Raw genomic sequence first — 14,909 nt, forward strand, 5'->3', positions numbered from 1 at the left:
CAGGTCTGACAGCAGTGGGAAAGGGAAAAGAATGTAATAAATGGTGTGTGTGTGTGTGTGTGTGTGTGTGTGTGTGTGTGTGTGAGAGAGAGAGAGAGAGAGAGAGAGAGAGAGAGAGAGAGAGAGAGAGAGAGAGAATTAGTTGAAGTGATGCTTTGAATCTTGAATTTTTTCTCTGTGGACTAGTAAATGCCTAGTCCAGTAGCTTTGCAGTGATCCTCCAGGAGAGTGAGTTATGGCTTCCAGCCAGCCACATGATCACAAGGCCAGAGTCCTATACTACAAGCATGGCTTGGAAGGCTAGGTGTGTCAAGTAATACATTTTCATTTAGGTTATTTTTAGTTTATAATGAGCTCATCAGGACATATCTCCATCATAAATTGAGGAACATTTGTACTTAGTTTATGTAAATGGGATTAAATGTCTGCAGTACCACAGGTTGCTTTATTATTTTACACATATCTTTTCATAGTTGTCTTATTTTTTTCTAACTGCCTAAAAAAAAATCCTTTTGAAATGACTATAGTGTAAATGAGGAAACTGGGGTTGAAAAGTTTAACTTTCTCAGGGTCACAGACTAGTAAGTGTGAGCCATTTCTCAGACTTGAACCCATCAGCTTCTGGAGGCCGTGTTCTAACTATATTATCTGTTGTTCTGTTCAGTTCTGGCCCCACTCCATAGATCTTGTTACAGGGGTAGCATGCATGATTGACACATTCCAGAAAGTGTTGGTAAAGCCATTTCATTATAATGTATATAGACTGCAGGTAATCTTGAAAGGGGCTTAGTGGGTTCAAACTGTACTTTAGCAATGACTGGTACTTTTCTTGCCCTTGTGCCACTGTCCTCTCTCTATCTACCATTCCTTGCAGGACCATTCACTCATCAGGCAAGTTCAGCAAACTGTCTCTTCCTATTACATATGTAAGCAGATCTTAGTGTGCAGTGCACTTGTAAGCATAGCTGCTAGATTTGACTAGCCAGCAATGAGGCTGTAGCAAGGGTTCTCTTCACTTAGTGTGGGGATTGGGTTCTGGTCCTTCTAGCTGAGGAGGAGAAGATGGGTGACATAATGGAGACCAGGCAGCTGGCACTTGTAGTTGGAACCTCAATCTCATCCTTTTTCTTTCTGTCATGCTTACCTGGACCTCAGTCAATGTACAGTCCTTTGAAAACATCTGGCCAGTTGTGTCCCTAGGTAGAAGTAAAATTAGCATAGGTGGTAGGAAGCCTTCCCAAATGTATGATTCCCTTTGGTCTGATTACATATGTTAATGTATGTAAGATGGGCTAATGGGAGGGGTGGGGGAGGGTACTTAGAAGCATAGGAAATTTGGCTGGGCTACACAAACAAAAACATTTCCTTTGGGGGCTCACAGCCCCCAAAGCATTGGGCAGCTCCTGCCAGCAAACAATGAAGCAGCCCACGTGTCTGCTGCTGACTGTGGGTCTCCTATCTGCCCCGTGAGGGGTGGCAGGCTTTCTCTCTGGACTTGTCAGAGATGTATTTTGTTGTGCTGTTCCCTGGAATTCAGCTGTCTTCATAGCTTGCTAGCCCCTGCTGTTGGAGCAGAGGTCATGATCTCTACAGTCCATTGCCTACTGCTGCCTGCCCTCTCTTCTTGCTCTTTTCCTTTCTTGGTAGGACTTGAATATTTAACCCAGGACCTCCACATGCTAGGCCAGCATCCCATCATGGAGCTTTATCCCAGCCCTCTTCCTACTTTTTGTTTTGAGACAGGGTCTCAGAAAGTTTCCCAGACAAGCCTTGAACTCACTCTGTATAGTCCAGGAAGGTCTTGAATGTGGCAGCCCTCTTGGGTTAGCCTCCCAGGAAACCAAGATTACAGACTGTGCCACCAGGCTTAGCCTTCTGTCTTTCTGCTTATCCTTTGCTGTTCTCCATCCACTCCATGAACAAAAGCTTTAAGGAACCAAATCCTTTTTAAGTATTTTCTCCCTCACCGCTCACATCCTATTGTCCCCAAGTCTGCAGATTCTGTGGTTAGAATAATTAGTGTAACCACCCTGTGTAGCGCTCCTGCAGTGCATATGTGCTGGCAGTGTGCCAAGCCCTTGCCACCCATCATTTCATTTAATCCTTGCATCCTCTTCTTGGTAATAGCCATACTTATTCTAAACACAAGGAAACTGAGTTTGGAGAGGTTGAGTATAGTATTCAAAGTTCTGAAGGCAACAAGGGGCAGAGCTCTAGGATATGCTATTCTTTCTGTGTTTAATGCCACCTTTTAAGTGACCAAAGACATCATAAGTGGGTTTTGCTGTAATGACTCAACTCATCAGGGACTTCCCTGGGTGGTGCATAGCCTTGTACATGTGTCCTGTTTGGTAGAAACAATGAGAAGTATCATTTCAGCCGGTGGGTTTCTCTGTGTGTTGGTTGCCAGCTGGGCATGCCCTCTGCTTATTGTTCATGGGAACATGCTCAAGGAATTCTGCAGGAAGGCCCCCATCCAGGATGTTACTGGAAGACCTGCCTGGCAGAGTTTGTGCAAACAAAGTATGACCCTGCTTGCTCAGCCAAAACCCCTGCATCTTTCTGGGAGGGTTCTGTAACCCTAACGGAAAAGGCTGCTGTCTTCATCACCCACCCAAGAAGCTGATGCAGGGTGGGTCTCCAGCTTCCCTCTTTCTGCTTAGATACAGTGTGCACATTGCTGTCTATACAAAATATATGTCTAATCAGGTTTCTTTTACCTCCTGAGCCTCTTTTGTGGTATTTCACTTTGTTTGTAGAAGAATCTTCTAGTATTCCTCCTCTTAAAAAATTATGAGCCAGCCAGTGGCGTTGAACACCTTTAATCCCAAAGGAGCAGAGACAGTTGGATCTCTGAGTTCAAGGCCAGCCCCGGTCTACAGAGTGAGTTCCAGGACAGCCAGGGCTACACAGAATCCCTGTCTCAAGAAAACAAAATAAAAAAAAAAAACCAAATAAAAAATTGTGATAAAAAACCTATTAAAATTTAAATTATTTGTCAGTTTAAGTGTCAATGCTTTTCATCTTGTAAAGCTGGAACTGTATATATATCAAAGAGTTGTACGTACACTTGGTCCCTGGGAACCATTCTGCTTTCTACCTCTCTGACTACTCTAGGAATCTTATATAGATGGAGTCATGCAATGTGTGTCCTCTCTGCCTCTGACTACTCTGGAAACCTAACATAGATGGAGTTATGCAGTGTATGTCCTTTTGTGTTGAGCTTGTTTCACTTGGGTTTATCCATGTGTACATGTGTCAGAACCACATTCCTCTTGAAGGCTGGGTAATATCCCTTTGCATGCATGACTCAGTATGACATTGGAGTGCTGTGTGGTTTTGCACCTGTCAGCCCTGCCAGCCTCCTCACTTTGGATGTCCTTACCTCCTGCTTTCTCCACTCTAGTCACACTGCCTTTTTCCAGTCTCTGGGAAAAGATCAGGCATGCGTCTTCTGTAGTGTATGTCAGCCAGCACAGGATCTGCCACAGACCATAAGGGGCTCATCTATTGCTTGAGAAGCAAACAGGTACAATTTAGAGTGGACACACAGGCGCCTGGAACACAACATGAGTACACACTCCCAGAGCCCCATGAATATGAGCTGCAGATGATCAGATGTATTAATCATTGGGCTGGAAAGGGATTAGGACATTTCCATAATATCATGTGGTGTGTTTCTTTTTCTAAAACAGATGTGCTCTTGTTGCTTCATGAGGAAGCAATTAAATTTGTTTGATTAAGACATCCATAAACACCATCATGTATTTGAGGCTACTATATGCTGCTGTCTTTGTTGGTACTTTATCTCTGTGGTATCTGCGTCTCTGAACCACTCTTTGATTAGGTGGCTTTCTGGTGGATACCTGTCTTGTGGGTGACACAGTTGCCCTAGGTGTTTGCTCTTATATCTACTGCACAGTGCAAGCTCAGTGCATCTGCCCTTCTTCCTGTTGGCCTTTCCTGTGCCCAGTATTGCCAGCTCTGCTCACCTCTTCCCCCATTCTTAATGCATTTCCCTCTCTTTCTCACAGTATGTTTTTCGACAATTGGCTGTCTATTTGAATCCTAAAACATGTTTTTTTGACAACGTTAGTAATAGTTATACACTGTTACACTTAGAAACTGATATTAGTTGGTGGTAAGAACATTTATGTAAAATAATACATTGTATTAAGGCCACATTGCATGTAATGATTTCATTTTTTTATATACCCTTTTATTCTTCAGGCTTTTTGAGTCCCAATTTATGCTTTTTAAAATGTGTGGGTTTTTTTTCTTCCATTTGAAATATAAACAAAGCAGTGTAAAGTTAGTTAGCTTTCTTTATTAAAGGTTTCTCAACAGTGGGGTACCTACTGCAAATTATGTATGAAACACAAGATTGAAGTACTTCAAGAAGGTCTTTTTGGAGAGGTTTAAGGGGTTTCTTCCATCCTTAGCTTCATTTCTTTTCCACCCCTCCTAGTGTTTCAACAGGATTAGGTTTTTTGAATCAGTGGATCAAGTTTTAATTTTCTTGTTCCTTCCTTATACTGACATATGCTTTGGCAAAACAAAAAAGAGACCTAAACATGTCAGCATGATTTTTGTTCAGTGAATTAAAAACCATAAAAGTAATAAGATCAGATCCAAATCCCTAAACTCCTGACATGGTGGTTTTATCCTTTTCAGGCCCAAGCTCTTATTACAATTTTGAAAGCTTTCTGCCTGGAAGCACAAGTTTATGATTTGTTTGAAATAGATTACAAGAATAAAGGCCAGAAAGATCCAGGTTTGAGTTTGTTTTGTTTTTGAGACAGGGTTTCTCTGTATTGCTTTAGAGCCTGGCCTGGAATTTGCTCTGTAGATCAGGCTGGTCTTGAACTCACAGAGATCTGCCTGCCTCTGCCTCCCGAGTGCTGGGATTAAAGGAGTGCGCCAACCACTCCCTGGCCAAGATACAGGTTTGAATCCCTGTCCTGTCACTCAAGCCCATGAGCCAGTTCACTTAACATTTCTGAGACTCAGTTTCTTCTTTAGGAAAAATGGGACTCTTAGTTTGAGGAGGGGTTTGGAGGGGATCAGTGAGGTCACATAACTCAGCTGTCTGCTTAGTCTTCAGAGCTTTTCTTTACTTAAAGTTCTTTTTGTCATGGAAGAAAACAATATGGAAATGCCATGAAATATTTAACATATGTCCTTAGTGATACACACCGAGCATGTGCCCAGAACTTGGAAGGGTTCTGCGACTGAATCACCATTGCTGTGCCTAGAACTTGGGACTGTGCTTACTCAACTCACCCAGAGTTGTTGTTCTGAGGGGTCAGGAAGCATTGCCAGTGATAACCACTTCAGGGCAGAAGATTTTGTTATAAAATCCATCAATGGCTTTTGAGACAGGCCATTCTGGGTTTGATTTCAATTAATACACCAAATTTAGGCTGGGCCTGGCAATGCAAAATTGTAGCACTCTGGAGATTGTGGGTGGCATAGTGAGACTCTGTCTCAAAAAAAATCCAAATAGCAACAAAGATGCCACATTTGGCTAGACCTCATTTTCTTCATCTACAAAAATGTGTTGTGTGCTGGCTAGTGTTATGTCAACTTGAGGGCTAGAGTCATCAGAGAGGAGGGAGCCTCAGCTGAGAAAATGCCTCCATAAGAGCAAGCTGTAGGCAAGCCTGCGGTTCTTAACTAGTGACTGATAGGGGAGGGGCTGGGAGGGCCCAGGCCATTGTGGGTGCCATCCCTGGACTTGTTGTGGCCCTGGGTTCCATAAGAAGGCAAGCTGAACAAGCCAGTAAGCAGCACCCTTCCATAGTGTCTTCATTAGCTCCTGCCTCCAGGTTCCTACCCTGTTTGAGTTCCTGTCCTGACTTCCTTCAGTGAACAGTGATGATGAGTGTAAGCCAAATTAACCCTTTCCTCCCAAGTTGCTTTTGGTTGTGGTGTTTCATCACAGCAATAGTGATCTGACTAGGACAGGGTTTGTGATAGAATAAGACAGTCAGCTTGCAAGCCTTCAGCTCTGGTGATTCCTTTTGTTCTTATCTGCTCTTCGTGGTTCCTCAAATTAAACATGAGTTCCATGTGCCTCAAAGCTTTTTATACATGCATTTTCTTGGAAATCCTTCTTGTCCTACCAGCACTAGAAACTTGAACTTATCTTCAGATCTCATGAAATGTATTAGTTAGGATAGTATGGATTCTAGTGCAGTAACAAGCAGTCCCCAATCACCATGGTTTATAACACATCACCATTGATTGTAACAGTAGACATGTATTTCTAACACTGTGTTAGGCACTATTCTTTATAGTCATCCTGTGCAGATGTACACTCTATCTCAACTTGTACTGTGATCCAGGTAAACAAACGTGTCCTCTGGAAGCTTCTGTCCTGAGCTGATACCAACAGTTTTACACACACTTCCTTAGATCATGCAAGTTGTGTAGTCTATAATTTCAGTGTAGGAATATGTGTTCCTACGAATGCCTATGAGCAATAGACCCAGAGCAGTGGTGAGTGGGCCTAGTGACCTGCCACATTTAGATGTCATTTCTAGGGGACAAGTTTGTTGAGCCTAGCTGCTCCTTCCTCTGTGGCCACTTTTCTTTTCCTACTTCTGTCACTACAGCACTTCTTACACTCTGATGAATGTCTTTTTGCCTCTCTTTAAGTTCCGCAGGAGCTGGATAAAGGTCTGTTGTCTTCATCCAAATCCATTACCTCAGCTCCTGATACTCAGTGTTCATAAAATGGGAAAGGAAGGCAGGGTATTTGTGATGGACTGCCTTTCTTAATGGTTTATGTTCATTGTCATGATAATGAAGATATTGATAATAAGAACTGACATTTATCTAGATGGTGCATGCCATAACCCCAGCACTCAGCAGGCAAAGGCAAGCAGATCTCTGAGTTCCAGGCCAGTATGGTGTACAAAGTGAGTTCAAGGCAGCCAGGGCCACACACATGCACACATGCATGAATGAAACAAAAACAGACTGACAGCATTTATCAAGCCCTGATAAGATGCTGGATACTTTCAGAAGTGCTTCTGAGTCAGCTGGTGCTGCAGTTGTTATGTGATACACATGACTTATGTTATGTCATGGTCTTGAGGTTGATTCCTAAGTATTTTGTTATAATAACCAAGATGGTGAAGGTTGAGTGAAGGTTGAAGGTTCATCAATAGCATTATTTCTGTCTGTAGTGTCCCTTATTGGCAGTGCTGTGGAATGGAAAGGAAAAGCATTTTAGAGGAAGGGAAAGCTAATTGAGGCTAATTGGTTCCTTTTATTGAGCATTTAAAGCATGTCAGCATCAGTGGTGAGTCACATGTTCATCTTAGTCCCTTCTGCCATTAGATTTTAGGGGACAGCTGGGGGTTTCAAGAAGACTTTTCTGCATCTTGAGATTTGACGCTGGTTCCACCTAGTCTATCTGGTTCCATAATGTCTCTTACTTATTTTTCCAGATAATTCTCCAGGAACTAAGCATGGCACTGGCATCTGTCACATGTGTGAAGGTCATCAGCTGACAAAGGCTGTAGACTCTTGAGCTAGTGAACTGAGTGCTGATAAATTCTTAGCTGGAGGTCAGCATCGTACAAGAAAGAATAGTTTTGTTCAATTTGTGTGTGTGTGTGTGTGTGTGTCTTTTTTTTTTTTTTTTTTAGAGTAACCAGGGAACACAGAGAAATGCTGGTAAAACTGGCCAAACAGAACACCAACAAGGCCAAAGAAAATTTACGGAAGGTTCGAACTAATGCAATGAATAAGCTGAAGAAATCAAAGGACAAAACATCGGAGGACACCATCAGGCTCATAGAGAAACAGGTACTGTTGCCAACATATGTAGTATTTATGTATCTGACCCAAGGAGTCTGTGTCCTCATGTCAGAAGCAAGGACAGCAAAATGGAATGCCTCTGGTCATTTTATTTACATGATCAACACTAAGTCTCTGTTCTTAGTCTAGCCTGTGCTAGACCCTGGGAGGATCCACAGGAGAGGAAAGGAGGCTATTGGTCCTTGATTGTGTGCTAGGCTTTGTGCTGGACACTTGACCTGATTTTCTCTCATCGTATTCAAAAGGTCCTGGGTTCAGTCCCTATTGGTAAAACAGCAGCACAGCAGAACTGTAAGAGGAGAGTGAGGAGACCTGGTTCAGAGAAGTTTGGGAACCTGTTCAAGCTCTTGCTGATAGTGGTAGAGATAGTAGCCAGACCTAGGGCCGTTTGCCTTGCCGTCTCTATTTCTGACTGCAGGGGAGTGAGCAGCTGTGCTCTCTGTGTGCTGAGTGCTAGTGCTCCTGGAGTGAAATAGTGAAAGGCCCGGAGCCAGGTAGACCAGCATGTGCAGAGTTGTGGTGATGGGAAAGAACATTTTCCACTTGGGCCAGCAGGGCTTAACCCTAAGATGGGTGGGAGCAATGAGTGAGGAAGCAGAGTAGCCACATCAGAAAAGGTCTTCTGTACAAGTGAGGAATTTGAATGTGAACAATGTCCAGAGCATTTCCTCACTGGCTGTGCTTCTGTGTCAGTTAGCAGCAGCCACAATAATGGTGCATAACCAGCTACCTAAAACTGGATGATTTCATTCTTACTCTCCTTTCTGTGGGCTAGCTGGGGCCAGATAGTTCTAGGTTGGGCTTGTGAGTTCAGCTTCAGACCATAGATTGGGCTCAAGTTTGCTTTATATATCTTACAATATTACAGAGTGAACAAGTGCCCAGAACACCCTTTCTTGGCAATAGCAGATATTAGTTCTATAAATCCAACCACCTAACTGCATTTGAAGGACCTGATCTTGCCGCTTCCCATTGGCTAAGCTTGTTACATGGGCCAAGTCAGATAGCATGCTGCCGAGAAGTATATATTTACTTCATAGAGGTCTGAAGGGTATATGTGAACATTTGATGAATAATACTTTGCCCTTAGGAAAAGTGAAGATGTTAAGGAATTAGGGAATGACCCAGTTGGTAACATGTTTTCTGTGCAAGGACTTGAGTTAGATCCCTCAGAACCCACATGCAAAGGTGATATGGAGGTGCTTGCCTATAATCTCAGCATAGAGGTTGGAGGAGGTGGGATAGGAGGAACCCTGGGACTCACTAGCCAGACGTTCTAGCTAAAGGTGAGCTCCAGGTTCAGTGAGAGACCCTGACCCAAAACCCAGGATGGTCTTCACACTTGTGCCCACACATGTGCACTAGTACCCACTCTCTAGGCAAGTGTCTGAGGCCTGCTCCCAGATACTGAGTCAGTGAATCTGGAGTGGTCCAGGAATATTTTACTGCTTTCCAGGCAGTTTTCATACAGTAACCTTCTTAAAAGATCTCCATTTTCAGACAATGAAATCAATGCATGCCTAGGAAAAGTAACTCTGGTATCTAGGTAGAGAACATTGTAGGGGGCAAGATTGGAGGGAAGAAGGGAAATTTGTCAGGATTTAGGAGATGAAATAAGTAATGCCATACAAGGTATTTGGTAGGCCTCAGAGCTGCTGTGTTCACAATGAAAACATCTTAGGAAAGCTGGAGAAAAAATGGGGTGGGATGAGGCATGAACGAAGAAGCAAGCAGAGCTGGAGAATTGGGGGAGGCCTGGGGGAGGCATGGAGTGAATTGCTGCTTTCATTTTGGCCCTGCAGTTAGCATTCCGGTTGTAGGTCAATCAGCAGTCACCTAGGGGAATTTTGGTTCCTGGGCATCGTTCTGATTAAGTTTATTGCCTAGAGATGGTGTTCTTAAAAGGTCTTATATTGTGTGTACATGTGTGTTTATGTGGGAGATATACAGGTAAGTGCAAGTGCCTGCAAAGTCCAGAAGATGTCCGATCCCCTGGAGCTGGAGTTACAGGTGGCTAAAGCACCTGATGTGGGTGTTGGGAACTGAACTTGGGTCCCCTGGGTCTCTCCAGCTTTGAAACATGCATTTTAAACTATTTCTCTGATAATTCTGCAAAAGTATACTGTGAAAGAACCAGAAGCTTGCAGTGCAAAAGGAAAGCTGCTCTGCAGCTGATCCTCTGTGACCTTGGAGAAATTACTTGACCCTTGGGGTCTGTTTTCCTATAAAAAAAGTTTGGTAATTTCTCCCTTGAAAGGGCTCATGGGATGCTAGAAGGTGCCATTAGGATGCCTAGTATTTAAATCTCAGATCTCCCCTCTTGCTGTCTTTCTGTCCTCCTGTGTTTGCTCAGAGGGACAGTCATAGATCAGGCTGTCCTTCTCAGAGCACTGATCAGGGCTCAGAGCCTGCTCCTCCTTGGTATCCTAGGGGATACTATCTCTGCAGTGAACACTTGGCCCTTGTGTTGCTTCCTGGTAGTAGGCTGTGGACTTGCCAAGCTGTCAGACTACTCCCTCAGCAAGTCAGAGTCTTGTCTTAGAGTGCAGAGCATATGCTCCTTGAAGAGGAAGAATGTCCAGATGCTGCTGGGTGCTCTGGTTCAAACCCATTTGGCAAAGACTTGACAGGAGTCTTCCTCATAACCACTGGCTTCCCACCCTTTTCAGATTATACTTTCTTTCCAGTGCTTCCTATTCATTATTCTTTCTAGGTGGAAATTCTTTGTTTTTTGATACTAAACTGATACCTGGTTAGTGTGAGAATGAAGACAGTCATTGACTCCATAAGAGGTGACCAATATCTATCTCAGTGTGCTCCACAGGCTGTGCACTGCATCAGGTCTCTCTGGTGTAAAAGTCTGGGTGAAGAGACGTGATTTCTGTGTTACTCTTACCTCCTTGTTAGCATAACTTAAGCTGTGTGGTTGAAGTTTGCATGGAGCAGTCCTGTGCACTCTGCAGTGTGTTCCTCTCTATTTGGGTGGCACCAAAGGAGTTTCTGCTTTTGGATTGCTTTTGCTTTGCTTTATAAAATAAAGCTGTTGGCTGATTGTTGCTTCAACAGTTTAAATTTTTCTTTGTTCCTAGTTATCAAAGTAATATCTGCTCATTATAAAGAATGTAAAATGTGAAGACTGTTTCACACTGTGGAAGAGAATCATCCCATAAACGCAGAGGTGCCACTCAGCATTTTGAAATAGTCCTTTTCTTTTTTTCAACACATAGTTTTAAACAATATTGAGTATGTACAGTATACATAAACTTTTGAGTACAGGTTTACTTTTTCATTTTTAATAAAGGCATTAACTGTTTATGTGTTTGAAAATATTTTGTAAATGACCACTCTAATGATTGCTGAATAGTTCATCTTGTGTCCATATACAAAATTATCTTTTAGAAGATCTGCTTATAGATATTTTTATTTAAAATAACTTTATATTAGTGAGGTTACAGTGAGTATGTTCTTTATAAATCTTTGTGTTTTTTGGGGGTAGAACATACCAAGTGTAGAACACTGAATAGAGAAAAGCATAGGTTTGTTTCTGTGTTTTCTCCTCAGTGCTGGGGATTGACCTCAGAGCCCTGCATACACTCTGTAAGTGGTCTAACACTTAGCTCTACCCCCAGCCCAGAAATGCATTGTTCTTAATATATCTTTTTAGAACCACTTCAAGTTTAGAGTATGTGGGTTTTTTTTTTTTTTCCTCTTCTCTCAAACACACATGCATGGTTTTCTTTCTGTATCTGAGGTGGGACTCGAATTCATGATCCTCCTGCCCCCACCTTCTGAGTGCTGGGATTACAGGTGTACACCACCCTACCAGCTTATTTTACCTTTTACTAGACTCTGACATTTAGACCGAGTTTTTGTTTTTATGAGACAGTACCTTGCTATGTAGCCCTTATTGACCTGGTAACTCCTTATGTAGCCCTGGCTGGCCTCAGATTCATCGCAGTCTTTCTGTCTTCATCTCCTGAGTACAAGTATTGCAGACATGTGCCACCATACCTGGCTGAACTAAAAAAAGTTTTAATGTGAGCTTACACGTTCTTTTGCTTGTCATCTTTTACACTCTAAATGGTTTTTAAATGTATTTATTTTTTAAATAAACTTTATTATTAAAAAAGCTACACTAAAATTAACCAGACTAAAAGTCTATGCATCCCACTGAATTTTTATGCAGTTATTATAACCATTCTAGGGGCTGAAGAGATGGCTCAGCACTTAAGCGCACTGGCTGCTCTGTCAGAGGCTCTTAACAGCAGCCACAAGGTGACTCTCAACCATCTGTAACTCCAGTCCTAAGGGATCTGACAACCTCTTCTGGCCTCCCTGGGGACCAAGTACTCATGTAGTACACAGGTGGACAGATAAAGCACCTATGTAGTTGTTTTTTGTTTTTGTTAAGGCCCTCTGTACCTGTGGTGCTTCATATTGTATTTTACATTTTTTACTGTTGAACTTATTTTTATGCATTTATCAACCACCATGACAGGTTAAAACTAGAAAAACCATTAGCTTTATATGCTCTTTTATAATTCATTAGTTTGTTCTTGTTGAATCTTTATACCTTCCTAGAAAACAGTATGACAGATGCTGCAGCCATTTATTTCTGATTTATAATTTAGGAATATAAAATTTCAACCTTAACCTCCCAGGGCTGCATGCATCATCAGTGTGTTATTTATAATAATAGAAAACTAGGAACCAAGTTCTTGAAAATCATTGTTAGTGTCCACTGGAATCCCATTCATTGGAATCTATATTGAAGTTAGGAAAAGATTTCATTGACATGGAATTTTTTTAGAATTATTTATTTTTTTTCAAGACAGATTCTCTGTGTAGCCCTGGCTGTCTTGGAACTCTCTCTCTGTAGACCAGGCTGGCTTTGAACTCAGATGTGCCTGCCTCTGCCTCCTGAGTGCTGGGATTAAAGGTGTGTGCCACCATACTGATGAATTTATTATTTTTAAAATAGTGGACTATAAATAACATTACAATTACATTTTATAAAGAAAAGCTATAGCTGGAGAGATGGCTCAGTGGTCAAGACACTGGTTGCTCTTACAGAGGACCCAGGTTAATTTCCTAGCACTCATATGATGGTGACTCTCAGCCATCTGTTAACTCCAGTTTCAGGGGTTCTGACCTCTGTGGGCACCAAGCATGTATGTGGCATACATACATGCATTCATACGTGCACATAAAATATACACACATAAAATAAAATGAGTAAGTCTAATAAGGAAGTTTTAAAAATACAAGACATAAAGATTGGTAGTCCGTAATTATCAAAATTTCAGAAGTCACTTCAGTGATAAGATTATGAATAGCCTTTCATTGTATGAAATTGACCTTTTCTTATAAAATCATTTTCAGAATTCTTTGGTAGCCTAATTGTTTAGAGATATTTATATAACAATATTTCTTTCATCTTTGGTGTATAAGATTGAAATGACTGACCGGTAGGTTCTGTCTCAAGTCATTGTATCTGGCCCCTGATTCCCTCGGCCCCTAGCCTAGGCCGGTGCTGCTGCAGGACCAGGGATGTTCCCACTCAGGACTCCTGACATCTGCCAGCCTGCTGTGGTACCTTCACTTTAGTTTGCCATAAATGGGCCTGCTGAACATTAAAGCATCTGGCAGAAACTGACAGTGATTCTGGCCAAGATCCTTTCACTGCTCTGAGAAGCAGCACTCTTTGGAATGAGTGGAGCCTGGTGCTGGCGGGACTGAGGGAGGGGAGGGCCCTGCAGGCGGGCAGCAGGCTGGGTGCTAGATGGGGGTCAAGCGGTCCTCATGCAGGATGGCTTGTGTGCAGTCCTGCTCCGAGTTGTTCTCTGTGCTCCTGTCACCTGCTTCTCTGTCCCCATCTTTCATTTTCCATTCAGGTAACCAGCAGACACAGTGATGACAGTGGTCCTGGTGTTGGTGATAATGTTATAATTTTATAAGGCGAGGCATGAGTGTATAAATGCTTCTTGCTTTGGAGTCAGGCATTCAAACCCTAGCTCTTTTAGTTCCCAGCTGGGAAAGTGAGCAAATGGCTTCACTCACCTGTGAGTCTCTTTGCTCATCTGTAAAGTGAGATGATATGTGCCCATCTCAAGAGTGAGAGGAGGACCAGAAGACACACGTGCTTAAACGAGACTAATATGTTGATGGTCCTTGATAACTTTCACTCCATTTTTTTCATCCACTCTGGTTCCTAACCTTGTGATTTGAAAGGAAATGGAGCTAACCCTTTCAGTGACCCTAGAACAACATGGCTGGGATGAGGAAGGAGTGGGCTAGGTGCTGTAGACTAGGATTGTCAATCAGGAGCGAGTGAGTTTTGTGCCACACCACATCATGTAAGAAGTTGGTGGCTAGAGCAGAGTGAGCAGAGAAATCTTGCCCAAGACTACCTTGGTTAGTTCTCTGTAAAATGGGGATAATAACTATTCTTTCTGCTTCCTAGGGGTTATATGGGATGACTGGATTTCAATAAATGAGTTAACAGAAACAAACATTTTATATAGTAGGAACTCTTATGCAACTGTTAGGTGAAAACACGCTAAAGGAGACAGCAGCATTTCATGTGTCCATGTGGGTTGTTAGCCAGTGTCTGGCATGTAGTAAGTACTCAGCAGTAGGAGCTGCTGCTGCTGCTGCTGCTGCTGGCTGTGTCATTCATTAATCATCAGGGTTTTACAATGCCTGATAAAGATGAAGATGGTGAACCTGAAGGTGAATTGTCCCCAGGGGCCTTTTGTACCTATCAACTGCTAATAAGCTAGTAAGTACTTTTGAAGTCAGAAAGTGGTGGTAAAAGTCACAGTAACACATCCAGCATTTGCATAAGATAACTAGCTTATGGCATGCTTATATAGTCCTGTTTTTACTTAACTGTTAGCTGAGGAAGGGACTAACCCTCATTTGAGGGGTGAGGAAACAGAGTGGAAATGTCACTTGTTATCAAATTGTTAGCCTGGGTATTCCCTTCCATTTCTCAATCCTTCCACCCTGGTAACATTATTGCACCCTTCACCCTTGGCTGGCCCAGGCTGGCAGCCTTCAGTGCTGGTGTTTTCTGG

The 14,909-nt window shown here is 42.6% G+C and overlaps 2 protein-coding genes across 5 annotated transcripts in view; one reads left to right on the plus strand and one right to left on the minus strand.

Moving 5' to 3' along the window:
* Nucleotides 1-14,909, minus strand: part of Dennd1a (DENN domain containing 1A) — a 1,920,886-nt gene that overhangs the window by 423,040 nt on the left and 1,482,937 nt on the right.
* Nucleotides 1-14,909, plus strand: part of Mrrf (mitochondrial ribosome recycling factor) — a 57,796-nt gene that overhangs the window by 37,738 nt on the left and 5,149 nt on the right. For 3 of the 4 annotated variants that reach the window (XM_027423596.2, XM_027423593.2, XM_035447006.1), the window contains one exon: nt 7,659-7,818. The exons of the other annotated variant lie outside the window; for it this stretch is intronic. In XM_027423596.2, coding sequence (XP_027279397.1) covers nt 7,659-7,818 — 160 coding nt within the window. The remainder of the gene's footprint in view (nt 1-7,658; nt 7,819-14,909) is intronic. 4 annotated transcript variants of the gene reach the window in all.

The sequence above is a fragment of the Cricetulus griseus genome, chromosome 6 (genome assembly GCF_003668045.3).
Source record: "Cricetulus griseus strain 17A/GY chromosome 6, alternate assembly CriGri-PICRH-1.0, whole genome shotgun sequence".
NCBI lineage: Eukaryota > Metazoa > Chordata > Mammalia > Rodentia > Cricetidae > Cricetulus > Cricetulus griseus.